A 26,849-nucleotide genomic window follows, 5' to 3' on the forward strand; every position below is an offset into this window, starting at 1 on the left:
TATCTCCTGTGTGGGTGGGACGCTGCTTTTTCCGGCTTATTTCAAAATAAAAGCTTTTACGCGAAGTTAGCGTGGATTGTGTCATGGGAGGACAAAGCTAAACATTACCTTTATTCTGAAACTCTGCATTAACTCCAACGATTTTGCGGGATTTTCACGTGTGGCAGTTTTAACCGTAGATGCCGGTACGACAGTTGAAGACAGACTCACGGGGTAACGTTAGTGCTTCTTTGTAGGTTGCATTAGCTCGTTTGCTATGTTTGCTAACTGGTGGCAACTAGGACATAGCCTAACGTTTGACGCAAACTTGGGGATTTAGCGTTGCCTTTGTGAGACAGTCACAGCCTCCTGTCTGTAAATTACGTTTATAAGTAAACAAACGATAACAAACATTATAAAGGTAATTACTACAGTGACTTTGCTCTCTCCGGAGGTAGTGTGTTGACTTAGCTAGCTATTACTCTCCCTCCGTTTTGGCTATGTGTTGACTGATAGAGGGACAGCTTACCCACGTACATAACTAACATTTAACGTTAGCTATGTTAATGCTAAAGGGCGTAGGTCGACAATTGTCTTTCTGTCTTTCCCCTTTTTAAATAAAACGATGCTGGATTTTTCTCATTTCTCTCCCAGTCTGCTGGCTGTTACATGAGGTGGCTGCCACATATTCACCCCACCAATGGCAGTAAATTCCCAACAAAACATTTGTAGACGTTGTTAAACCAAGTTAATCAAGTTATTTTAATGTCAAAGCTGCTGTTGTAACAAAATGACAAGTGTGACACTGAGGTGCAAATATCCAAGCAACCACTAGGCGTCACCCATAGGCTTCTAATAGATTACCTACACTGACATCTCACCTGTTCTTCTATTTTCCAACAGATTGTAATCATGTGGAGATGTCTTCATTAGTGGCCTACGAGGATTCAGAGTCAGAGGATGATTCCCTTGATCAAACGGAAGAGGGAGCGCCAGCATCTGTTCAAACTGGATCTTGTGAACAAAGCCAAGAAGTCAGTGGTTTTAATTCCTCTGAGGTGACACTCAGCCCTCACAGCTTCACACCTGACCCTGCCAGGTCAGTGCTGGAATATCATGGAAGTGTCTCAGAAAGAAGCAGTCTATTACTACACTCAAATTCACAGCCACAGAGTTGTTTTGACCAGGAAAGAACATATTACAGTGATGTTACGACACGAGAAAGACATCTTAGAGATACTGCAGCTTCTCTGGGTCTATGTGCGACTCAGGGGAAGATCTCACCACTGCGTACTCTTCCCCACATGCCGCAAAGCTTCACCGATGGGCTGAAACCAGCAAAAAGACATTGCACTGTACGGTCTGGTGTCAGACCGTACATCCCCAAGAGACAGAGAGTTGCCACTTCAGTAGAAACTGTGGACCCACACTTCCCAACAGAACAAGTTCCCGGGAATCAGACCAGGGAAAGCCAAATTCTGTCAGAAGTGTCGGCGAGAGTAAAGCCGTGCCTTGCTCACAAGCCTGAAGCAGCAGGGGTACCGAGGAGACTTCTGATGAGCCTGGGAGGCCACCAGGGCCCAGTCAACACAGTGCAATGGTGTCCTGTGCCTCATCTCAGTCATCTGCTGCTGTCCGCCTCCATGGACAAGACTTTCAAGGTATGCTAGATACAGTAAATCTGTCACTGAACTCCAGGAATGATGCACATTGATACTTAACCTGGAAAGCAATGAAATCAGTAATGAAGGGATTCACTGCTTCTGAGGTGCATTGCTTCTAATAATACAGACTGTGCAATTCTTATTTTATTCAGACTGCAATGCAATTGAAATTTTAGCAATCGTTCTGGTGTTTATTCCATGTCATAAAATGTGTCCTCTTTTCTCAAGCCGGCTGTTCCATATTGTGCTCTAGAACAGTTTTTTTCCCATAACATTTCAGCATCCATTCATCAGTATACTTTCAGGGCGATGCCAAGCACATCAGGGAGGTCTAAGGGGATAATCACTCACCTGACATTCAGTGTAATTGGCACAGCGTTACAGGCAGGGAGACAATATCTGCCCTGCTGCCTCCATTTATAAATGTACCACAAACCACTTTCTTTAGAATCATATCTGTCACTGTCAGTTGAATGTATGTCAGGACCCGTGGGACTTCCTGTCTCTCTCGCTTTCTCAGTATCTCTGTCTCGACCTGACTCCCCTGCCCCCTCCTTTTCTGTATTTCACACCAGGAAAACAATCCCTCATTTCCCTACCATAAAGGTCAAGTCATGCAGGTGCCTGCCAGTGTCTAAATATTTCTATCTCAGTACGAAACCATGTACCCTGCCAATATCCTAAGAGGACTTGGAATAATTAATAATTTAAATATGCATGAGTTCATGAGCATAATCATACAAGTGCAGCAGTACGGCAGCCACCTCCTTTGGCACCTGGAAAGGGCGGTTTGGAGCAGATGGTGGAGATGAGGAAAGAAGGGGAGGAGAAGACTTGGTTCTTTGTATGCAAGGATTTCTCTTCTCTGTGAAACCAAATGATAGGCAAACATATGAAATACTTCTCTGTGCACGACTGGTGAGCCATTTTGCCCAATTTGAGTGGAGGATTTTCAACGCTTTTTTTTCTTTCTCCCTCAAAATGTTCAGATCTGTAGCTGATTAAGTTAGCCCAGCTACTGTCAATACTTCACCTGGAATCAGATGTGATTTAGACCAGAATTGCAGGATTGTAGGAGCTGCAGGAGGTGATATGAAGATTTTATTCTGATGTAATCCTCATCATTATTCACTCCAAAAATGAAATTAAAACAGACAGGGATTCGTTAACTTTAGAGCATGAGCTAAAAATATGTTTTAAAACTAAAAGTTGTAGCTAATTCCAACAAAATAATAAATATTTTGAAGTCATCAGGTTCTTGAATAGAAAAGCGCATATTGTTGTTTTTTTAATCTCTGCTTTCCTTTCACTGTGTTTAAAGAGCGGCAGAGAAGAGGATTTGCTTCTCTTCACGGTCATAAGCAGGCAGTTATTTATTACAACAATAGAAATTTCTGGCCATGTAATAACTGGATGTTGTTTAATGTCATGGTCACAGAAAATTCTGTTGGGCTGCCAGGTGTTCATTAAGATTGCATAATGTGACACGGCAAACTGCGGTATAATAATCTTCAGGCAACCTTAGCAACAATGCCTTAGTTTCACACTGTGTAGTAACTGGCAATACATTTGTGGTACTTGTACTTTGCTTGAATTAATTGTCAATAACAAATCCTAACCTTTTATCTCTATTGTCTGTCCAAACACACACATATTCAGTTTGCTATCACATAAAGGCACAAGGAGCAAATGTTTCCAACTGTCAATCTGGAACTTTTTTTTTTGCTTGAAAGGCATCTTGAGTGATAATCACTTATCCGAATAGTTGCACAGGAGCGCCCTGTTTGCTCAATCTCCACCTGGAGCACCTGTGTGGCATCTCTTACCCACAGTCTAACTTTCCAGTTTGGTAAGCAATAACACACTTCAGGGTGCAACTAAGTGCAAAATGAGTACTTTTGCTTTTAGTACTTTAAGTATATTTTAATGCATGTACGGTTTGTACTTTTACTCAAGTAAGATTTCTAATGCAGCGTCTTCATTTGTACTTTGTATTAGTCTTATGTGTTTCGACAGTGGTATTGCCACAGTAACAGGCACATGTGCGGAAATGCCACTCAGCTTACGTAGCGCTGTTTATTTTCTTGTATTATGCCTGCTTGTCACGCGTTATTGCTTACTTATTGACATACTGTACAGCCGCATTGATCGTGTCTTTCAGCACACTTGCTCTTTGACAGCAGCTATTCTTTTATTATGTGAAGACAGAGAGGAGGGGACACCTTCTATGAAGTCTTCCCATTTTCCTCTTCGTGCTTGTGTTTCTTCACCAACACCCTTCAGGCTTCCACCCTCGCCTCCTCCATCCTGTCTGTCAGCTCCTCAGAGACCCAGACTATTATTATTCCAGCCTGTTTGCAGCTGTTGTCACCATGGCTACGGCAGGTGTAAGGCAGCGGTTTTAAGTTGATAACACGAATACCAATTTAGTTTTAATTACCGAGAGTCATTTAGGAAGCAGATTACCCCAATGAGTCATCTGCAAGGATCCGCTCTACGTGTCTGTTAAGTGGCCGGTGAAATTAAAGGGGATGCAAATAAACAAGCGCTCATTTTCGCCCGTGCCCAGGTCTCACATTGTATGGGATTACCGCAGTTGTGTGTGCATTGAATGGTGCTGTTATTTTGAATATCATTAACACTGGCGTACTTGGTAGACGGGGCTTAAGCAACACGACACTTTGTTAGACTTTGTTATGTAGAAGTCTGTGTTGAATACTTTGTGACTGTAGATGATATCATCAGTTACAGATTTTCATGTTGCCTTGAGATGGCAGTGTTTCCCTAAGCCTAAAAACATACAGAGAAGTGGCATACCCTGTTGCGCACTGAATGGAAATATTGTGAATAGATGCTTCAGTGTTTAGCTTTTTTGCAATTAAAAGTGTGACTCTGTGTTACTTTTTTCTCAGCCTGGAGGCATTTCTGACATTCTGTTTGTTAAACTGCTGCCTGCTGAATTGATGTCGCTCTGCCCTCGTCCATCGCTCTTCCCGCCGCCTGTCTCCTGTGGTAGTCGTGCTAAAGAACTTCTCAGTGTGTTTCTTATCCTGTACGGAGGAGTCATCTTTAATAATGAAACACAGAGAGCGGCAGAGAGGGATCTGCAGCGCCCCACAGATCTTCAAAGTTCCTCTGCGGCCCTGTCAATGCCGGGGAAGCAAAAAATACTTCATCATTAGCGTAATATACCTCAGCTCAGTGGGCAGCAGACCAGACCACCCACTGGATTTCAGAAGCTTTTCTCTTTTGACATGTCTGAGAGAAAATTGTACCCTTCATTAGCAGGACATCTGATGAAAAGCATGTGACAGTATTGATCAGCTAAAGCCAAAATCAGCAATAGAACAATATGGCACATTAACACCTCATTCATAATTCACTGTCTGCTTTTCCAGGCTGCTTTCTGCTCTGCATTGGCAGTATGAGATCACATTTGAAACCAGCAGGCTTTTAGATAGCGTAGCCATGGCAGTCACAATTAACAGGGTGCTTGTGTCTACTGCTCTGTCTACAATCAGCAAAACCTCTGACACTACAAAAACATGAAAGCCATTAGGCCCCCTGGGGGATTGATTTATAGGCCCACTCAAAGGTAATTAGTTTGATTCATTAATTATAAAGGTTGTTTTTGTTTTTCATTCCATCAGTAAGCCCGATTTGTATACGTATTATAGCAATCTATCCAGTGGCACTTTACTGGCTAATTCCATTTTGTTTCGTAACAATTGGATTTAGATGAGGAAGGCTTAGATTATATCTTTCTCAGCTTTGAAAAGAAGAGACCGACTGCATTCACCAGCTCTCATTCACACAGGAAAGATTTTCAGGGCCGGAGGACGCACTGCATTCATCGCCTGCAGAAGGCAGAACAACTTCACTTTGTTTCCTCTTTTCTGTTGGGCGAGCAGCGGCCGTCACACCAGGCCCAGACTGTTTGATTGGCACGGAACTGCCTTGAAACCTTGTGCACAGCATGCAGGTCCTTTCCTCTTGTTTGCGTGAAGCACAGTGATTCAGGACTGTGTGATGTCTCCTCTCTGTCATGCTCATTTCATCTACGGCTTGTTTGAGGTGTAAAGGATGCAGAGGTCAGCGTCAACTTTTACCTTGTTAGAACATCTGTGGTACCTTTTTTCCCTTCATTTTTTTTTGTAAGTCAGTGACGTGATGAATGAAAACAGCCCACAAAGACTGAGCACAAGTTACTGATATAACCATGTTTTATGGATTTTACTGTTTAAACTCATTAATCAGTTCAAATTGTTCTGTAGTGTCTTAGTGTAGTAGCTTGTGCACAGTCAGTGAAAGCGACTTTGCTGCTGCAGTCTGGGTGTATTTGTGACTTTGGCGTGATGCGATGTGCCCATGTCTGGCAGGTGTGGGATGGAGCAGAGAGCGGGCGATGCCTGAGGGTTTACACCTGCCATTCGGGAGCCGTGCGTGACGCCTGTTGGACCCCCTGCGGGCGGCACCTTCTCACTGGCTCCTTTGACAACTCGGCTGTGATCACAGACGTAGAGACAGGTGAGCAGCAACACTTCTTTTTGTAGGTCTGATGAACACACTGCCACATAACAAACCACACTAAGGTACTTTAAACCAGAACGATCCCAAAAGGTGGACGGATTGCAGTCAGACCGCGTCACATTTACTTCATTAGAATTCAGTTTGAGCTGCTTTTCAGCCAACATTTTTAGGTATATTACCATTGTTGTGGAAAGACAAAACTTCTTTCCAATTTTACTTCTCATAAATTTAGTGTGAACTCAGATTTGAAGTCAGTATAGTAATTTATGTGTGGAGTGACTTTAAATTCCCTCAGGCACCAAAACCTCTTATAAACTAAAACTTTTGTGTAGAAATTGCTGCTTCTGTCTGTCTGCAGTAGTAACCCATTACAGGGGCAACCTTTAAAATCTGCATTTCTAGAGCAAATACATCATAACTGCTCAACCATCCCATTCCAGAGACTCCAAGCGCAGCCAAGATATTCTGCCTTCTTTTCCCAAAATGTGAATAAAATAACTGGTATTTCTTTGAAGCCTGTCGTATCCAAAAAAATCTCCTGGGGTCCAGACTCTCTTAAATTGTAACATAATCTCTTGCAGTTACATTTTCCATTACATTTTTTTTTGCTAAGAACACCTGAAAACATGACACTAATGACAATGACACTATAGTCTCATTTAGGGAGGAGGTCGACCCTCTAAATGAAGATCTATGGAGGCTCCACATCCGCTTCAATGGAGAGGGTCCTGAAAACAGGCCACCACTCGCTCTCTTTCTTTCTCTGTCTTTGTCTCTCACTCACAGACATACATGCTTATAAAGAATACAACCCGCTGGCTCATTGTGTTTGCTGGCCCTTCGGTGTGATCATACAAAGTGTTTTCAAAGTGACATTTACAAGACATCAATAATTTGGTTTTGCTTCGGAAATGCTTTGCTTTGCGGCTGAACGTACGTTTAACAAGCACGGCAGAAAAGATGAGAGCAAGTCGCGCAGGCGATGTACAACAGGGAGACTGCTTGTTCTGCAGTTCACTCATTTCCTTCATCTGGAACAATTCATGAATTTCTGCACGGCTGAAATTCAAAATGTTGATAAGAATTCAAAGACTCAGATTTCTGCTTGAATCGAACAGATTGAAGAGTCAAATTCCTTGCATTTGTCCCTCATGCCCATTCACCAACTTTTAATGGAATACGTTGCAGTGTTCATGTATGTAGGAAAAGACCTCAAAGAGGCTCAACGGAATCAGCCAACAGACAATAGACATTGTTTTGAAGCCCCTGTGGCAACTACATCTCTTGGGTCAACACATCGCTGTGATGACTTGCTGCCGTTTGCACTTCCCCTCTCAGCATGTCTGTCAATACTGCCAATAAAGCCTACGGATAATAGCTTGGCCAGCCCATTAAACACACAGGCAGCTCCAGGAAGGGGATCAATAATGGATACATCACCACAGGAGAAGGCACCATGACCTTACACTGGAACGTCACAAACCACAACCATAAACAAACAACTATTTATTTTGGTCCTATACTTTAGGAGCCACCAGTGGCTTGCTCAGTGCTGCAGGATGTCCTAGTGGGTTCAAAGTAACAGCTTTGAAGTAATGTCAGACAAGAGCCCTCACACATCAATCCTGCATCTCTCATTCTATTTTAAATGATATTTCTTTATTCTTGTTTATTTAACTACCACTATTATTATGAGGATGAGGGTCTGCAGATGTGTGCCGGCACTACAGAGCAGTAAGCACGCATTCATATGGCAGCAGGAGATGAAGAAAATGTAATTTAGTTGCATATTAATATGGGGGTTGGGAATTCCAGCCCTGTTTCTGCACAATTGCAGTGCAATTTAATGTGTTATAGCTAAGACCTCTGCACTGACACTTTAAAACCAATCATAGAGTATTCAAGCAGTGAAAAGGACACAGAGGCCAAGCTGCATGTATAATTTACCTCATAGTTAAAATTCTTCAAGCATTGATTAAACCCCTAAAAAAACCTCATTTCTGTTCATCAAAATAGCATATTTAGAAGTTATTCGATGAAAAAAATGTCATGCATTAAAGTGGCTTGGCTGTAACTCTACACCTTTGTCTTCTTTTCGCGTGCACAGTTTTAAATAGTCCCCACCTCTACCTCCACCCACTCCTCTGCAGCTTCAACTCTGCTCACCAAACACACAAACCTCTGCTAGTTTTCTGTTTTGCTAGCGCCTGTATGCTACACAGCGGCAAGTGGTAACATAGAAGTAATTCAGTCATACACGTTCGAACCAGAAACAGACGCCAGGCTTGGCAGGCTAACTTTGGCTAACATTATCTAACACGCTGCAGGTTTGTTTGGACACAGTCAGTGCATAAAACATGAGAAAAAAATAAAAAGGCTACTGCAGGCTACAGTTTGGCTCTCGGATTTTCGGATCCTGTGGTAATACATGAAGGCTCACCATTTCTTCTTTTGCAACTTTGCAACTGAAAACAGAACAGATCTGCCATTTTTTGAAAGTAATGAAACTTTGATTGTAAAATACAAATACATGCTTCTCCTCTGATACCCGTCGTTTCACTGCGTTCCCACCCTGCAAGTTGAGGGGATTGGTTCTTCAGGTATGTGACGTATGAATCCATGTTTGTTCCAGGCATGGTGTTGGCTGCTTATTTCGCTCATGATATGTCTTGGAGCATAAAAACAAACACACCATAAGGACATGTTAACAAGGTAAGAGGGTCTTTAACAACGTTTTAATCTATTTATATTTCTGTCACAACTCCTAACGTGGCTACACCAAGGTCTTGGCATCATAATTATGACAGTGATTCTTGAAAAACTTTCTGAACAACACTAAATCTACCAAGAGTAATGGGGTACTGAGGGAGCGTTTGCCACGTCAGACTGCAATCAGGATGAATGTGATCTTTACACTCTTCACAGTAATGCGGAGCCTCTCAACCCTAACAAGGAAGGCAGCTGGGCCTTTTCTGTTCAATTTAGCTCTCTTTGGAGATGTTAGCAAGCCCCTTTTAACGATCAGTGAGTCTCATAGGACACCTGACCCCGTATTTCACCACAGCATAAGCTAACCAAATGCTGCACTGATTGTTGTGTTTACAGAGAAATGGAATTATAGAGGAGCCGATGCATTCAGGATAGTGTGTGGGCCCATTTTCCTGAGCCATCTTTGCAGTTGTTCCTGTGTCCAATTTAATTTGTACAATCTTATATCCACTCCCAGTGGGCCACAGACGGGCTGTCACAGCTGAATAGCAATAGTAGAGGGAGAGGAGGATATAGGGAGGGAGAGCAGGTTAAGAGGCATAATGCAGAAGGAGAACAGGAGAGGAGAGGAAGAATGCAAGAGAGAGAAATCAAAAGAGGCAGAATAAATTCAGAGGAAGAGAGACGGAGAGAGCAGGAGTTGGGGAGTGGAATAAATGAGTTTCATCTGGAGGGCATTAGTGTGAGGTGGCAGCTGTTGTCCAGCGCTTTCACGGCTGTCCTTGGAAAAGCTGATTGGCGGAGGAAAATATGCCCATGTACCCCCGGGCAGCCACAGGTTGATGTGTCGGTTCATGCATGTGTACGCAGAACTTGGGCTCTCTGTCCAGATCCCTTCAGGCACTGGCAGAACGGAGATCGTCTTTGCTTTCCAAAAACCAATAATACACAGAGACGCTGCCAGTACTGGAGTGGGTCTGTGCATCGCTCCTCCATCCCACTTTGGCTTTGCAGAATCATATTTGATGAGTGTAAAAAGACCTCAACGATAGTTTAGTAGATAAGCATCAGACATTATGCGTCTTCGGTTGTATTAATGGAATAAGAGAGTTTGGAGACCTTTGATGCTTCTATTTTCATCATTATTTTTATCTTATATGTATTATTGTTATTATCCAATTAGTTTTATTCTCTGTCTTACATAAATTTTCTATCCTTGTTTTTATGTTAATGTGATTTCTTTGTTGTAAAGTACTTTGAAATGCAATTCTTATATGAAAGGTTTATTAGAATTTATCATAATTAGAATTATTATTATTATTGCAATGCATTATTTTCATTTAATGTGCCATGTGCCAGTAGTCCGCGCACCCATCCATACCTGCTTATCCTTTAGAGGGTTGCAGGGGTGCTGTAGCCGAGCTCAGCTGACATTGTATGAGAAGCAGGGTACACACAGGTCGCCAGTCAATCACTGAGCTGGCACATAGAGACAGATAACATTCACGCTCACAGTCACACCTACGGCCAGTTTAGAGTCTGTGCCAGTAGTTCAAGGGCAAACTAATGAGTCACACTGGGGGTCTGAGACGAGGGGTCATCCCACAGAAAATTGTTTTTCAGACATAACACATCAGTATGTACCTGAGCACAGCCATGCGGTCCATATCTTTTAGCTCAGCGTTATGAAGTGACACAAGGTACTGCTGCAGTTACTTCAGGAACATTATTTGTATAAAAATTTAAATTGAATTTTAAGTGACAGGAACCAAACAAAGATACACACAACAACAAACAGATGGCAATGCTTTTAACAGTGGGTTTAAGTTATTTTCTGTATAAGGTTTTACATGTTGAACAGGAAAACATCAGTCATTTGGGATTTTTGTCTCCAAAACCTGCCCCTGTCATTTTATATACCCACTTCTGTATTCATGACAATGATCCAAGAGTTTTGATTTCTACCCATTCATATCCATTTCCTATTGTTTCAAATAATATTAGCAGCAGTGAATTGTGAACAAAGAATACAATGTGCCTGTTCTGAACACAGGAGCCTGAAGCCCTGCATGCCAGGAGACAACGCATGCAGCAGCACACACACACATTTACTGTACTGCAAATGCCACTGGCAAGCATAGCTGCAGTTTGACCTACTTTGAAAGCTTCATTTTGCAGTGGTATCCTGCTACGCTAACACAGGTTTTACCCTGTTTTACCCTGTTACGATTATAATTTAGTTTAGTGCAGTAAAAGACATTGGTAGATTCATTATGTAGACTGTATGTTAATGTGATGATATTATTTGAAAGCATCCAACATTAAGTGGGATGTCTGAGCATTTAATAATAACAATCATAATCATAATAGTAATAAACTTTGCATAGCACCGTTCATAGAGGAATTGTAGCTCAGAGCACTTTACAAGAAAGAAATCACATGCACCAAATGAGTGCTTCACATAGAAAACAGACAGAACGGACATAAAAACAGATAAAACTTGATAAAAAGGATGAAAATAGAAATAAAGACAATGCTTAAAACCACACAATAAAATATTAAAATCTAGGTAAAAAGTAAGGATAAAGCATCAAATCTCAGCATAAAATTATAAAACTTAGGTAAAAATGGATTTCATAGAATGCATAAAATCAAATAAAATACAACATTTTAAAAGAAATGCAGCAGTGAGTAAGTACGAGGGAAAGGACAAAAGTTTCAGACCTGAATCAGGAAGTCATAGATAGTTAAAGGCTAAAGTGAAGAGATAAGTTTTTAGCTTTCTTTTGAAAACATTCAGTGAGCTGCTTCTCTGATATCTGTAGGTGGTGTGCTCCAGAGCTTTGGGGCCTAATGGACAAAGGCTGCATCCCCAGTTATCTTTCGCCTGTTGCTGGAAAACCTCCAGTAGACCAGCAGCAGATGATCGCAGTGTTCTTGAAGACAAATAATAAATGAGGGAGTTAGCAATGTAGCTTGGTCCTAGTCCATTAAGGGCTTTGTATACGAGGAAGAGGACCTTAAAATCAATCCTGAATGTTACAGGAAGCCAGTTCAGAGCAGCTAAAACTGGACTGCTGTGCTCTCTCCTCTTGGTTCTGGTTAACAGCCAAGCTGCAGAGTTTTGAATGACCTGAAGTCTCTCAGTGTTTTTTTTTTTCCAGAGGCATGAATCAGTTTTTCAGCATCTTTTTGGTTTAGAAATGGTCGTACTTTATCTGTTTGTAAGGTGAAAGAATGAAGTTTTTGTCACCTTGTTGTTGGGACTTGAATCTTAGACTTGTTACCCCAGATTTAGTCCAGGGAGTTAATTTCCCCAGATTATTAATCATTATATCTCTTTGCTTTACGGCTGACTAGTAGGATTTCAGTTTTGTCCTCATTTAACTTCAAGGAATTTTTTCTCATCCATTTATTTATTGCCTGGAGTTTGTAATGGAGTATATAGCTGCAGCATCATTCGGTTCAGCACAGATGTACAGTTGTGTATCATCTGCATAACTATGGAAACACATTGTGTTCTCTCACCATGTAACCAAGTGGCAGCTTGTATAGTGAGAGCAGTAATGGACTGAGGCAGCTCCCTGCAACCACAAAACAGACACATGAGCTCCAAGACTGACGAAAAACTTTCTCCCTTTGATGTAAGTTTAAAACCAGTTTAACACACAGTCAGAAAGACCGAGCAAGTATTCAAGACGATTGATTAAGGTATCAGGGTCAGTCGTATCAAAGGCTACACTTTGATCAAAGAGAACAAGACCTGAGACCTTATTTTCATCAGATTTTAGTCTGAGGTCACTGATTATTTCAGTCAGAGCAGTTTCAGGGCTGTGGTTTGTTCTAAAGCCGGGCTGAAATTCCTTCTTTTCCAGTATCTTACTGATGAATGGAAGGTTGGATATCGGCCTGTAGCTGGTGAGTGCATTTCTATCAAGGGTGGGTTTCTTTTGGGAAGATGCCTGTTTGCAGAGATGTATTTATAATCACCAGGACATGATTTGACATGCAGGGTCAACACATGACCTGTAATAATCCTGGAAAAGTAATCCTGTCTTGCTAGACGTATTGCTTTGTTATGGACAGTCGTCAGTTAGTGTTTTGTAGCTGCTTAATGCTTGAATTATTTTTACTTTTCGAGGGTCCCATCTCCCTGTCCCCTCCAAGCAATGTGCTTCATGCCTGAGTATAATGGCTGCAGTTTTAAGTGCGGTTGGCAGCACTTGTATCTTCAACAACTCTTGATGGGAAACATGGCTGATAACAAAAATCCAAGTGGGCTGACTTTGTACTCTCCTTTTACGCTGTTCAAGCTTGTTTAAACATATTCAAGCTATCGAGGTGAATTTGCTATGTAGTGCATGAACACCTCTGAAATGTTGCTAGATTTCCCCTTGTGTTGGAGATTTCAGTGTTTGTCCATGCATGCTGTGGCAAAATGTGATTTGTGCCTCACTGTGATTCCTCTGCGTTTCAGTTGAGCTTTGAAGGTTCGTTCCTGACCTTGCAAACAGCAGCCTGACTGAAAAATAAATTGAACACAAGGTCCACTTCCTTTGTGTTTCCAAAGCTTTCAGCCACATGTCAGGGCCGCCCTCAGCGGATGGAGATGTTAACTTGTCATAGAGTTAGTTTAGTTGCTATATGTGACCTAAGTTTGGACTTTTGGTCAAGTGATAACAGGTGGTCGTATATTTCTGTCAAACTACATTTCACACTAAGTCTTGAAGCTCAGTGTACAGTGTCAAAGCACATGAAATACTGTACTTAATGAAGATATAGCTCACAAATTAGTTTAAGATTTCTGAGCACTTTCTAAACACGAAATATCTTTAAAACATCAAACTAGTTCCACATATAAGCCTGTTTCTAAAATATTTTTTGGATACATCTTGTCAAAACCAAGTAATGTGTTTCTAACCTTTGCTCATGCTGCAGTGACAGCACCCTGCTTTGTTGGATCCAGTAATGAGGCAGAATATCCATTTCATCCCAGCTTCCCTCTGCTCTAAGGGACTCACCCCCGCCATCCCACTCATCCCTAATGTCCTCGCCGCTGGAGTCATCCATTGCGTGTCAGCTCCGCAGCACGACCGCAGTTCTTTCAGGACTACAGAGTAAACTATCGTGAGGGAGGGACAGATCGCTGCAGCCTTCCCTTATCTCCCCTCTCGAGCAGGCTAATTAATCTTGCTTAATTAAAACATGACGAGGCCCTATTTATTATGAGGAGAATGTTGATTTCTCATCGCCTTGCCAAACATGAGTTTTAAATCTCGATGACAGATCTTCTCCGTATCGCTACGGGTAAGCCAATTAAGCAGGAAGCGTGAGCCCGGCGAAATTGCCTGTTAAAACTTTGGATCAATGCAATTGAAATTTTGGAGTGTGCTAGTCCACCATTAAGTGAAAGAGGGTCCATTTTTGCTGCAGTTTATTAGCTGCGACTCATTCCCCCTTTCTGAAAAGACTCAGTAGGAATATCCTGGAACAAGTGTGTAATGAAGTGCGTTTTTTGTTGTGGGCAAACTGCCTGAGACTGTTTTGGACGGGGTCTTTGTTGTTTGTTCGATGAATTAATGAGGAGACGTCGAACCCTGAGGTGTTCTACTTTGCATAGCCTTTGACAGAGCGGCTGGCTCATAGTCTGGCTTGCTTCCTCGTGTATCCTTCTTCATCGTTTTCCCAAGAAACTAATTTTTGGTCTCACCCTGTCAGGCTTAATTATATTTAAGCCCCTCAGTGTTTTTGTTTTGTTTTCAAGTATGACATTTTTTAATTGATTTAGATAAAGCCGCCTCGAGCCCAAACAGTGTTTTATATTCTGCTTTCTCTTGTCCCTTCGTCGGGATTATCTTTTTGTCTTGAGCGATGTTTAAATCAAGTGGCTTTTCAGAGGCCGATGCGTACGATGTGCTGCTGTCTGGATACATCCCAGACACGCTCTCGCGGTTACACTGCAGCCTGCACGCAAAGGCTTTGCAGCGTTACAGATTTCTGGTCAGTCCCGCCACCCACCATCGTTAAATTGAGTTAGAGACAGACCGTTCAGTTGTTGGACTGTTCTGGGGCAGGCAGTGATAAAAATAGAAGTTTCATTTTTACTGCGAGGAACTGTCTGTGGTTCTGTGTGAGATTATGTGAAGCTTTTTTTTTTTTATGGTGACAGAAAGGCATGCGATCAAACACTGTTGGATGTGGCCTGTAAACAAGCTCACACCCTGCCTCTGACCTGAGATGATCACAGGAAGCCTCTCATCCTCTTTAACTTCATCCCGTCATGAATTTCAGAAGGTGCACCGAGATATGAACACTATATTTGGCAGCAACTTACAGCGAGATTTACTCTTTCTTTTATCAGCAAGCTTGTTTTCGTATCACTGCTTATAAGCAAAGGCGGCAGCACGGTTTAATTACATACAATCTTTATTGTGCAGGAATCTAATGGGCTTCTCACGCAGTGCACTCTATTAATAAACCAAAGAGGAGCATCAGCAGATTTTGCATCTCAGATGAAATGCAGTTGGAATTTATGTTGTGTTTAGTTTAGTCCTGACAGCCGAGAAAGAACATATCTAATAAAGCAACAGTTTGGCTTAATTCATTAGTTTAATAGCCTGAACCTTTTAATTCTTTTTTGATATATGGAGGAACACACGTGGAATGCACTTGCTAAATCACTGCTTTGACATACAGTACATCAAAGAAGCTTAACAACACTTACAAACTCCTTCAGGCAGAGTGTATTAGTGTGCTCAGACAGATGTGTGCAGCAGAAGGACTGATGCTCTCTGGGCAGAGATTAAACAGCAGTGAGGTGATTGCTTCACCAGCCTTGGTGATTCGGGGAAACATTGGGACCCAGAGAGGACAGAAACCAGCCAGGGGTCAGAGTTGAGCTGGAAACAAATTCCTCAGAGCTGAGCAGGCAAACAATTGCTTGCACTTGATCCCAGTTTAATATGATGATCTTAATCCAACAGTTCACCGCTGACAAAAGATGTAAAGAGTGATCATTTCAGAAAAAGTGCTGATCTCGTCCTTTTCTTTCTCTCCTTCTCTTTTGTTTCTTCTTGTCTCTGAAGGGCAGCAGGTGGTGAGATTGGACAACCATTTCAAGGTGATGTGTGTGGCTCTGCATCCCAGCAGCCCAGACGTTTTCCTCTGCGGAGGCTACAGTTCAGTGGTCAAAGCCTGGGACTCTCGCAGCTGCAAGGTCAAACTTATTAACCTCCTTCTCGTAGATTTATAATTTTTATCGACTTTGGTTCATCGACTGTTGCTTGACCTTTTATAAATCCTAAGGGAGGTACGCTTTGAACGCATGCTCCTCACCCACAGCTCTCTCCCGCACACCCACACATGTACAAACAAGTTGCCGTGCGCAATGACCCACGCTGTATTTTACTAAAAGGATAATATTGCCGAATGCATGGAAGTAACACCGCAGATTATCTCACTAATTGTTCAAAGGAAATTTTAATTTCATTCAGGACTCATAAATCTTTCCCGTGAAGCTACGACCTAATATTGCTGTTAAGCTTAATGGACTGTTTTATATGATAATCCTATTCACTTCCTCAGAATATGAGCGCTCACATGGATTTTTCCCCACGGCGAACTGACTCATTCCCCAGCAGGGTTTTAGATTTAATACAGCGGGGATTGCTTCTTCCAGTAGGTGTCAATGTTAGTTGAGGAGTGAGCGTAGACCAGCTCTCAGCAAATAGGTTGTTAAAGCTGTAGCATACTGGCTGCCTGTCAATCTTAGCCACGGGCTGTGTGTCTTTCTAGCTCCGGGGTGAAATCACTCCACTAGATAAAAGGGCAGAGACCCACAGGCACAACATTAACCCATTAGCCCAAAGTCTTTCCAAACAGACTCATGAGGTTGAACTGCACGCATGTTATATCAAATCTCACTGATAAGAGTTAAAAGTTTGGTACAAGTTACAGAGCAGAAGGAGAGCTGTTGAAGGTGCAGTGAGGGGTTAAAGGTTAAATTGTCCCATGTAGAGTGTAGCTGTTCGCTCAAATGAAACCTAATCTGATCAAACTGTGACAATGTGATCTGAGTGGGCTGGAAAAGAAAGAATGAGGAAAGCATTCGCTGTAGTCTATATCACGACTGACTGAATCTCAACATTAGAAAGGTACCCACTCTCATTTACTGGACTTCATCCTACAGCGGTGTGAAGAATTGAAAGGTTTTGTTAGGTCAGTATAAGATAACAGTTTATGTTGTTGGTTTGCTTTTTGGGTTTTATCGGCCTGTTGTCACTGATGTCCTGTTCTGATCCAACCTGATCTGCACAATCTGAGATATGAGCAGCAGTTCTGAGGTCTAACCAGGCCACTATTCAAGAGGTGTTTATGGTTAAAGTGTCCCTGAGCTCATGCAGTAATATCCTTCATACAATCATATGTTCACAAAGTGGTGAACCTCGCTCCATCCTCGCTTGTGAACGACTGAGCCTGTCCAGGATGCCCCTTTCATACCCAATCATGATACTCTCACCTGTTACCAATGAACCTGTTTACCTGTGGAATGTTCCAAACACATTCCACAACTTTCCCAGTCTTTGGTTGCTCCTGTGCCATCAGTTGACTGACAGTACAGTACAGAACAGTGACACTTCCCACATCGATCGTATGAAGAGCATTTTTCCCCTTTGTGTGTGTGTGTGTGTGTGTGTGTGTGTGTGTGTGTGTTTGCAGGTGGTGAACGCATACAAAGCAGGGGTCCAGCAGACCTTAGACATCCTGTTTCTGAGAGGTGGTGTGGACTTTATAACAAGCTCTGACTGTGTGAGCAGAGACTCTGCGGATCGCACCCTCATCGCCTGGGACTACCAGACCACCGCCAAGGTCTCCAACCAGATCTACCACGTAAGGAAATCTATGTGCGAACGAGGAAAAAAAGCCCCTGAATAAACACAGCTCTGATTGGCACATGATGTTGAAATTATAAGCTGAAAGGCTTAAAAGCTGGTTGAATTTTAACAGGCAAGTCACATTTCCCATTTGAAATTACATTCTTGGAAATGTGTGAACCTCCTGATGTGAAACAAGTTGGTAATGAGGCATGTGGAACTGGCATATTTTGACAGTTACATGGTGCTGGAGGAAGCGTGCGCTCTGTGAGTGGCACCTGTTTTAAAAGTGTGACTTTAATAACCTTTGTGCTTTTTTTGTATTGAATAAATTCTCGTCCCTGGCTCAGTATTTCTGCAAGATGAAGCCTCAGGAGTTCTTCACACTACTCTTAATATGTAGGAACAGATGGACAAAATAACTGGAGCAGTGTACAGTACAGTATAATCCAATCCAATAAGACTGTAGCAGATTGATCGCATACATCATGAAACGTTTCTGTAACTTTTTCTACCCGCTGCACATCTGAACGTAAGGTTTTTCAAAATAATAGTCTAGTTGACATGCAGCTGACTCCATGGTTAGACACAGCAAGAAAAGGTCAAATCATGAATTAATTTCCACTCTGGATTTTTCTCTCCACTCATTTGGCCACCAGGAGCGGTACACGTGCCCCAGTTTGGCTCTCCACCCACTGGAGGAGTCCTTTGTTGCCCAGACCAATGGGAACTACATGGCAGTGTTCTCCTCCCAGCAGCCCTATAGGATGAACAAGAGGCGGCGATACGAAGGACACAAGGTCAGTAACAACTGTGGCCTCGAGGGTGGGGTGGGGGTTTCACGCAGGCCTGATCAATATAGAATGTGCACTCATAGAAAAAACCTTAAGCAACATCCCACATGTGGTTAAAACTGTGCAAATGCAGTAGAATAAAGTTGAAATGCTTTAACCTATACATAGTTGATGGGAACAGTGGATCCGTAGCCTGCAGCGTTTCCTCTACAGCCCCCTGCCCCTTAAACAAACACAATAAGCGCAATACAGTATTTCCACTGAGGGACAAACAGAGCAGAATGTAGCTGTCAAATATTCCTGAATTCATGTGGAACTGATACGGTGGCGTGTGTGCTCTGTTGATTCAAGAAAAATCCAAAAATGGACAGCAAACAAATGGGTGTCTAATGTTCCAGGTCCTGGTTTGTTCCACTGTTGGTGACCCTGAGGTGCAAAACACAACGTTTCAAATGCACAAAACAGAACAGAACGTTCCAGAAAACACAAAGGCATTTCATCTCTGAGCCTTTTTCATGTTCTTTTTCTTTATTATATATACAACTGTGATGCAAACTCTTCTGACAGAGTTCATGTTATCAAGCACTCCGTTTCACGCAGCCTTTGCTGTCATTATAAATACTTTATTGCAGCCTGAAAGCAGCAGTCATCTTTTGATGACGACTGGCTATTGTGATCAAAAATAACTCACAAACAAAGGATAGCTTCAGATCTTTTTCAAGTCTAACTTAATATAATCCTCATATGTCCAGGATCTAAAATGAACTTTATGCCGATGGCTGATAAATGGAAAAAAATATTTTTCACTGGGCCATAACACTGCACCTTCACAGATGTGAGGATTTGCTGCTTTTCCTTTCCATTACTTTAATTATTTAATTTTATTCTCAGTAATTTGGGGGTTTGTAGTATTGGTTGGACAAAACAAGGTAATTGTGAAGGCGTCACTTTGAAGTCTGGGTAATTGCAAACCGATCAGTTGATTAATGGAGAAAATAATCTGCAGATGAATCCATCCGTGAAAGTAATTATCAGTAGCAGTACTATACAAAAATGAGCTCCACCTTAACCAACTACAAGTAAGTCTCTGTTCATGCAGTGCTACCACGGCGTTTTCCTGCCTTTTCCTTAACCGATCGACTCCAACTGAGTTTCTAATGTCAGAGAGAGAGAAGGAACAAAACCACAGTCCTCGTTCTGTGCCAGAATGTGTTCTTAACTTCAGCTTAAGCTGATATGAGGCCTTGACATTCTGAGTTAGACAAGTGACAGTTTTAGCATGGATTTCCCCCTTTTACACATTCAGTGCACACCGCACATGGTGTGTGAGTACTGTATTATTGTAATCTGTAAACAATCCAAAGCAGGCCTTTAAGCTCTGCAAGCAACAGGCAGAAGGAGCCTCTTGTATTTCCATACCGTCGCATCTTTAAACACACTAAAGGAGACAGACTGCTGAAGATTTAACTGTCACTTTCACCTTTTTGCCTTAATGATAAATACAGTACATATGTATTTGTGGTGTTGTGTATTTCCTGGAAATTCAATTGAGGAACACTTTAGTGGCTCCCTCTGAATAAACATTGAAAAAACATATTTTTCTGAAATAGAATTAAATATTATCATATCAGCCACAGCTAAACTAAAGTGTAATCACTGATCATAAACACTCCCTGATCCACAGTCACACACTCACACTCACCTGGAGCTGTCGGGGGTTAAGTGCCTCGCTCGATGGCGCAGCTGTTGCGCTCACAGATTGAATCGCCAACTGTCTTATCACATGCATGCTTTTCTAGCATTTAGGTCGCCTAAACCTGTAATCAGATGGATGACATCATATGCTGACATTAAATCATGCTCATGTTAACGTGGTTCTCAACTGCAACACGTTATCCTCGTTCTAGGTGGAGGGGTACGCCGTGCAGTGCGAGTTTTCCCCGGATGGATCTATCCTGGCCTCGGGAAGCTCCACCGGCTCGGCTCACTTCTACGATTACCACAACGCTCGCTCGCTGCACAGCCTGCACGCCCACAGCCAGCCCTGCCTGTGTGTGTCTCAGCATCCCGTCCTGCCTGCTACTGCTGCCACCTGCGACTGGGCCGGTGAGATCAAGGTCTGGCACTGAGGACTGTGAACAAACAAGCAAATATAGACTTAGAAGTTATGAGACGTAGCAGGTTGGCCAAGAGAGGACTATATTGAACTGGAAACTGGTGCGCACATCCATCTTGAAGACTTTATCGCTCTTAATCTCTTGGCATTAGACGATAAACACTTGGCAAGGAAATGCTGGAATCAACTAATCCACTATCTACTGACGCCTTTGAAAAACAGTTTGTTTTTTCCACACTGTGTATCTTGCAGTGCTTGCACGTTGTTTTAAAAGCCACCCACATCATCTTCATTCCCATTGATAGGGATTTACAATGGCACGAGAACAACAGGCACTATTGTGCCAATCTTACTGTAAGCATGTTATTCATATGTGGCCCATCTTACATTTTATTTACCATCTTGAAATCAGGGAAAGTTACACGTGTAACATCAAAGAAAAAGTGAAATATTGTTATGAGTTTAATCTAAAGTGGTAGGCGGAGGGAAAGCAGTCTGCCTTCACACACACACACACACACGCCTTAATGCCTTCATAGTCAGCTTTCCACTCTAAACACCACCATCACACTCTTGAAGTTTTTGTGAAAACAAAAAAAAATCTCTCTGGGCATTTTCTAATCAGTGGTGTTTTTCATTCCACATTCTGCATACACATCACTTTCCTCTATGCCTTTTTGTTCTCACTGGCTCTGATATGACATTTCCTTTCACACTGACAGCTTAGAGCATCACAGGGAGACAACCAGAGAACTAAAAAAATACGCAGACATCTGTCAAAACACTGCCAGGTTCTTCCAAAATCCTGCCAGTCAACAACAGAGCGGTGAAGTGCACACAGATGCTTGTGATCTTTATTCAGTGTCGAGTTGAACAGCGCTTAAAATACACTTTACTGTTTGCCGCTGAGGGAAATTCTAATGGCTCAATACTCTTTCATGCCCCCACGGTTGTTTGTACTGCAGTTAATAATAGTTAAATTGACATCATTATTGGCTTAAAGGACCACTAAGTGATTTGTGAAGCCAAAAGATAATTCGCACGTGCTAAATGGTGAAAGCTGCTGCTGTTTGCTGTTGTCCATCTGTGTCAGACACCGAATCTGTCGAAACAAATTAAAGGGGATGAAGCTGCATCGCCTCTAAAGGGTGGAAAATGCCAAAGAATGAAGGTCAAGATCAGCGAGGGCAGAAAACCAAGGTGAACACTGCAGTGCCTTTTCAGGAACAACATACATGAGGATAGTGTTGCTTCTTAAGGTCTTGGGTGAGTAACCTTTCACTTTGACCGTACCACATGAATCTTGTTAACCATTATGGTGATGGGTGTCTGAAGAATCTTAGGATATTTCCAGGGTCTGATGTCCCCACCTGCACAGCTGAGTCTGGCAGTTTCAGAGGAATCCTCTGGCTGTCACCAAATTTAAAAAAGAGCCCCTAAAATGAAAGCAGAGTACAGAGAAGACAGAGAAGTGGCTGCAGTCAGCAACATTTCTCAGTTCTTGAAATAAGTAATGTAAAACACTTATGACATATTTCCCAACACCCATCTTTATTAAGTAAATAAACATACAACAAAAATATATAACCATGCATCAGACAGACAAACATGTTGACATTTAGACAGCTGGCCTGTTGTTCCTGAAACAGGGCTGGAGGTAGGACAGGACAGAACCACTTCAGCCTCTTCATTCAGGGTCAAAACATTCGATAAATAGAACATCAACTGAAACCGGATAAAAAATAGTCATAGTGTTAGAATTGTGTGTGTAGTATCTATATCTCTTTCTATACATCATCTCCACAACAAAAATACCTCTGAGTCCCTTTGTACATTGGTTAAATTCAATTCCAGACCTCTTCAACCCTGTAGATACTCATACATTGTACCAGATGAGAATGTGATTGGAGAGCTTTTGTGGTGCTGTTTCACCTTCATGAACGCGACAAGGTCAAAAAGAAGAGATGCGGTTTTGAAATCTTTAAAAACAGCCGTAAGCCAGTTCCCAGATCTGCAGGAATGGGAGAGGTAGAAGCGTGGCCTTCCAGAAAAATCTATTCATGACTAACTCGAGGGCAAAGCTGAGTTCCCATTATGTAGCTTATCCCCGTCGCCATTCCTCTCAGATCTTTAGAGCCACGCAGGCAGGAAGAAATCCTTGGAGATGTATCATGCCAAAGGGCGCACAGATGTTGAAGCATTTCGCCCCCATCTATACGAGTAACAGTAGCAGATGGTGGCATGATTGTGGGGCAGCAAGACAACCTCTCTGCAAATATTTATTTAACATAAGGTAGGGTCTTATTTCAATGTGTTTTATTCTCCAACAGGACAGCATGTCTTTGCCACTTTCTATGTACGTATATATACACGCGGTGTCTATTTTCACAGTGTTTTCTCTAAAATAGCCTAATTGAGCATGCTGGTTTAAAAACAACACACTGACTGTACATTTTTGTCTTTAATCAGTCGGGGTTTTTTTCCCACTACCTTCCCAGTGCTACGAACCTTTTTGTGCATACATTGCAGAACTGCCAGCTTGCCTGGAGAAATTTCCAATTAATCTCCCCTGAAAACTAGAAGATCCAGCACTTTTTGTTTTGGTTTGTGCAACTAGTGCCAACACCAGAGAGTTTGTATCACGGTAGAAATTTGTCTGTGTGCCAGATTTTCAGAAAGGGATTAAGCCTCACTGTCTTTAAATAAAACACATTTCAGTGGAGATGTCCACTGGAAAGTAGCGTAAGATCAGACTTAATCCTTTTCCAAGAAACTGGCTGCATGTGTTATGTCTGACAGGAAGAACAGTAACAGTAGTGTATACATACAGTAACAATACAGCAGATATACAGTATGTACACGGTAGTTAGATGCTGTAAAGGAGACCATTCTGTCCTCTGAACAGGATTAAGGCAAGTTCACAAGTGTCCTGGTATGAGGGTAACTACTGTGCAGCACAGCCTCAGATTTCATCCTCTCATTTTGATACAAAAATAAGAAAAAGTCCAGCTGAGTAACGCTAAAAATCTCTTCACCTGACAATTTCTTGTAATCCTTTCCTAATCTCACATATATTTTTAGAGCTGTTATTCCAACAAACAAACTCAGAGATCCTAAAGTTTCTGATGAATGAATGTGAAATCTAGCATCAGGGAGGAACTTTCTCCATCTAAATTTAGTGTCTTGCTATAAATATCACATTGCATTTGAATAAAACACATTATTTTTTAAAATATCTGTTGGTTAGTAAGTGATGTTTACAGATACTGGCCCTGTGAGAAACAATTTAGCTGGAAATGTGGAAATTTTCCTTCTTATTTATATGCATTATACAGCATGCATTTTATTTAAGAGAAAATAGAGAATGAATAAATCTTTTTAACAGCTTGCAGTCAGCTGGGTCCACCATACATAATGGATAAACTTCCCTCCCCCAAACACTGTGTAATTAAGTCACCCTATTGCAGACGTTTCAGTCCATTATCTATGCTGTATATATTAGAGCAGAAATTAATGGTCTTTTGCTGGTTTTACTAACAGTACTTAACACCAAAAAAAAGAGCAAATAGCACAGTACGGTGATGGAGCCGGGTCTGTGTTGTATTTCTTAGACAGCGTGGTTTTATCCCGGTGGCTCTAAATATCATCGTTGAAACAAAAACGTACTGAATAGCTGGTCTCAGGTAGCTACACCGTTGCATGACATACAATAGAAAAAGTGTTGCAGACTGCATGAAACGTGCCTTGGCTAAGAGATACATAGAACAACAACATCTTAATACCCCATCACACCAAGTATGTGTCTGCTGCAGGAAACGTTTGAGACGTACAGTACGGTAAGTTAGGAATCATCATCATGCATAAAATGAAAAGCGCTCTGTCTCTCCGCTCAGTTCAGCAGTGTACCGTATAGCTGTGCCTTGGTCAAACTGTCCTTCCTTGTCAGTCCTGTGCTGCCAAATTTTTGGTATCTTGGAGATGTCTTCTTTGGGAGGGCGGGGCCGACGCTGAGAGCGGAGCTGGAGCTCGGGCGAGGCCGGACGCTCGGCCTGGGGCTGGGGTAGTGTTGAAGACTTGAGGCTTCGAGGGAGCTTTGGTGTAAGGACTCGGCCGAGCTGTCTGCACTCAGATTTACGTAGTCCTTCTTGGCACTGCTTGCCGCTGTTGCTCCCCCGCTGCTATCCTTGTCTTTAGAGCTCCCTGAGAGGAACAGACTGCACTCGGAGTCCTGACTGTCATCCTTGGCTCGATACAGCACAGAAGTTTTCTCCTGCTTACGATGCTCCATCGGTTTCGGACTGCGGCTGGGCGAAGGGGGACCCACAGCGAAACACTGGTCCAGCACACGGCTGTGGAAGACGTCATCTCCTTCTTGGAAGCTGCTGTAGAGAGACCCCTTGGCCTTACTGGAGGGGCCCATGGCAAAGTGGCGCTCAGAGAAACTATACGGAGAGACCCGCCCCGTGATGTCACGGTAGGAAGAAGAGAAGGTGTTGATGTCTTCCACGCTGAGCTGTCTCCAGCGGCTGCTCAGGTCATCCTCAGGGACCTGGACGTCACCTCGGCTGTCCACAACCCCTCCTCGAGCCTGGCCCAGTCCGGTTGTTGACCCCATGCTGTGAGAGGAGGCCAGGCGGGGGTTGCTGGAATGGTATGGCTCACTGAAGCATGAAGCCGTCCTTGTGTACGCTGGTGAGGTGGCTTTCTGCGGGCTCCTGGGGGTCACCATGTGCTGGATGCTGAGGGACTTGGGGAAGCTTGTGCTGTCTTTGTCATAAGAGGACATGCTTTTGCGCCCATAGTCCCCACTGCCACTGTCTCGCCAGTCCATATAGAGACCCTGGTGGGAAGAGGATAAGGTGCTGCTGGCAGTGCGCCCACAACCGCCACTAATTCCTCCCTTCTCGTCTGATGCGAGGCTGAAGCTGGAGTAGGAACTGGAGGCGGGGAGGCTACCGGTGCCGAACTCATCGTGGTGGTGGAAGGCAGACGGAGGCTCGTGGTGGGAGAAGCTTCCAGAGTGGTAGGCCTCTTCATCTGGGTTGCTGTCAGTGGAGTTCTGGGCATGAAGCTGGAGCAGGCTGGTGCCGTGGAGGTCAACGCTCTGCCTGCGCTCTGTATCTTGCCATCGTTCAGGGCAGTAGAGAGCCGTGTCGCTGCAGTACAGATCCGATGACTTATAGGAAATACGGCGGTTCAGGTTATCAGTGCTTCCTGTTCCTGTAAGAAAGTCTCCATCCTGTGGCTGCGGGCTGGGTGAGCGTGTTACAGGGCAACTGCTTCCTGGTTCTGGCTTTTCCAGGACTTTGGCAATTATGGCTGTGGGCACGGCGTCAGAGTAATTGGAGTGGCACATCGCCATCGTGGCTCCGCTACCCCGATTATGTTTCTCCATGTGGGAACTGATGCGTTCCTGGAAATCCAGTGGCAGCTAAGACAAGGAAGACAGACATGCAGAGAGACAAAAAAAGCTCGATGAAGATGAGAAAACAGATGCTTTTTTGTCACAATCGTGACATTTAGCCTGAAAAGACCTCTAGAAAATAAAGAATTCCTCAACAGCCTTTTCTGAATTATTTATACAATCAACTTGAATCTCTTCTTACATATTCAAAGCTTTCTGTTTGCACTGAATGTATTTTTAGAGCTGTTCCTCCAGGATTTTAATCTATAGTTCTGCTTTAGAAAGTAATTCATTCTCGCAAAGCTCACACAGTCCAGACCAGCTCAAGTGTCTCAGGGGGATTGCACCACTTGGCCCCTCTAATGAACTTGTCAGAAAATTGCTGAACACGAGCTTTATTTATTTATTTCTCTGCTTTCCTTTTCTCCCAACAACACCGTGTTTTTCTTTTTCTACAAATATTTCTGTCGTTTACTTATCTAAACTTTGTCATTCCATAAAAATGAATTAATAGGAACATTAATAAAATAACATTTTTGGGGGGCATCCATGAATAATTTTGTCTTTCTGTCCTCTCTCTCTTCTCTTTCTCCATCCTTCTTCCTCTCTTGCTGTCTCACTTACATGAACACCAGCAGACAGACGCAATCTGTCTGATTGGCTCCTGTTTGAGAAAACTCTTCCTGTCCATTACAGACTGTTTCTTTGTGCCTATTAAAGCTGGTCAGGGTCAGTCGGAGCTGTTCCTGTCACACTGAGTTCTCTCTTTTTTCCTCCCTT

The 26,849-nt window shown here is 42.8% G+C and overlaps 2 protein-coding genes across 5 annotated transcripts in view; one reads left to right on the forward strand and one right to left on the reverse strand.

Moving 5' to 3' along the window:
- Positions 1 to 86: 86 nt before the first annotated feature.
- On the forward strand, positions 87 to 22,200 carry wdr25 (WD repeat domain 25). 2 transcript variants are annotated; one of them, XM_076748319.1, is made up of 7 exons: positions 87 to 213; positions 883 to 1,640; positions 6,023 to 6,170; positions 15,968 to 16,098; positions 17,601 to 17,771; positions 18,415 to 18,555; positions 20,457 to 22,200. In XM_076748319.1, the coding sequence occupies exons 1-7, from the start codon at positions 180 to 182 to the stop codon at positions 20,676 to 20,678; spliced, it is 1,605 nt and encodes a 534-aa protein (XP_076604434.1). In that variant the 5' UTR covers positions 87 to 179; the 3' UTR covers positions 20,679 to 22,200. The 2 variants fall into 2 exon arrangements, with proteins under 2 accessions (XP_076604434.1, XP_076604435.1); XM_076748320.1 differs by having other exon boundaries at positions 179 to 400.
- Positions 22,200 to 26,849, reverse strand: part of begain (brain-enriched guanylate kinase-associated) — a 46,724-nt gene continuing 42,074 nt past the window's right edge. For all 3 annotated transcript variants that reach the window (XM_076748315.1, XM_076748316.1, XM_076748318.1), the window contains one exon: positions 22,200 to 26,096. In XM_076748315.1, coding sequence (XP_076604430.1) covers positions 24,555 to 26,096 — 1,542 coding nt within the window. In that variant the 3' untranslated portion in view covers positions 22,200 to 24,554. The remainder of the gene's footprint in view (positions 26,097 to 26,849) is intronic.

Source organism: Chaetodon auriga, chromosome 14, assembly GCF_051107435.1.
Source record: "Chaetodon auriga isolate fChaAug3 chromosome 14, fChaAug3.hap1, whole genome shotgun sequence".
Taxonomy (NCBI): Eukaryota; Metazoa; Chordata; class Actinopteri; order Chaetodontiformes; family Chaetodontidae; genus Chaetodon; species Chaetodon auriga.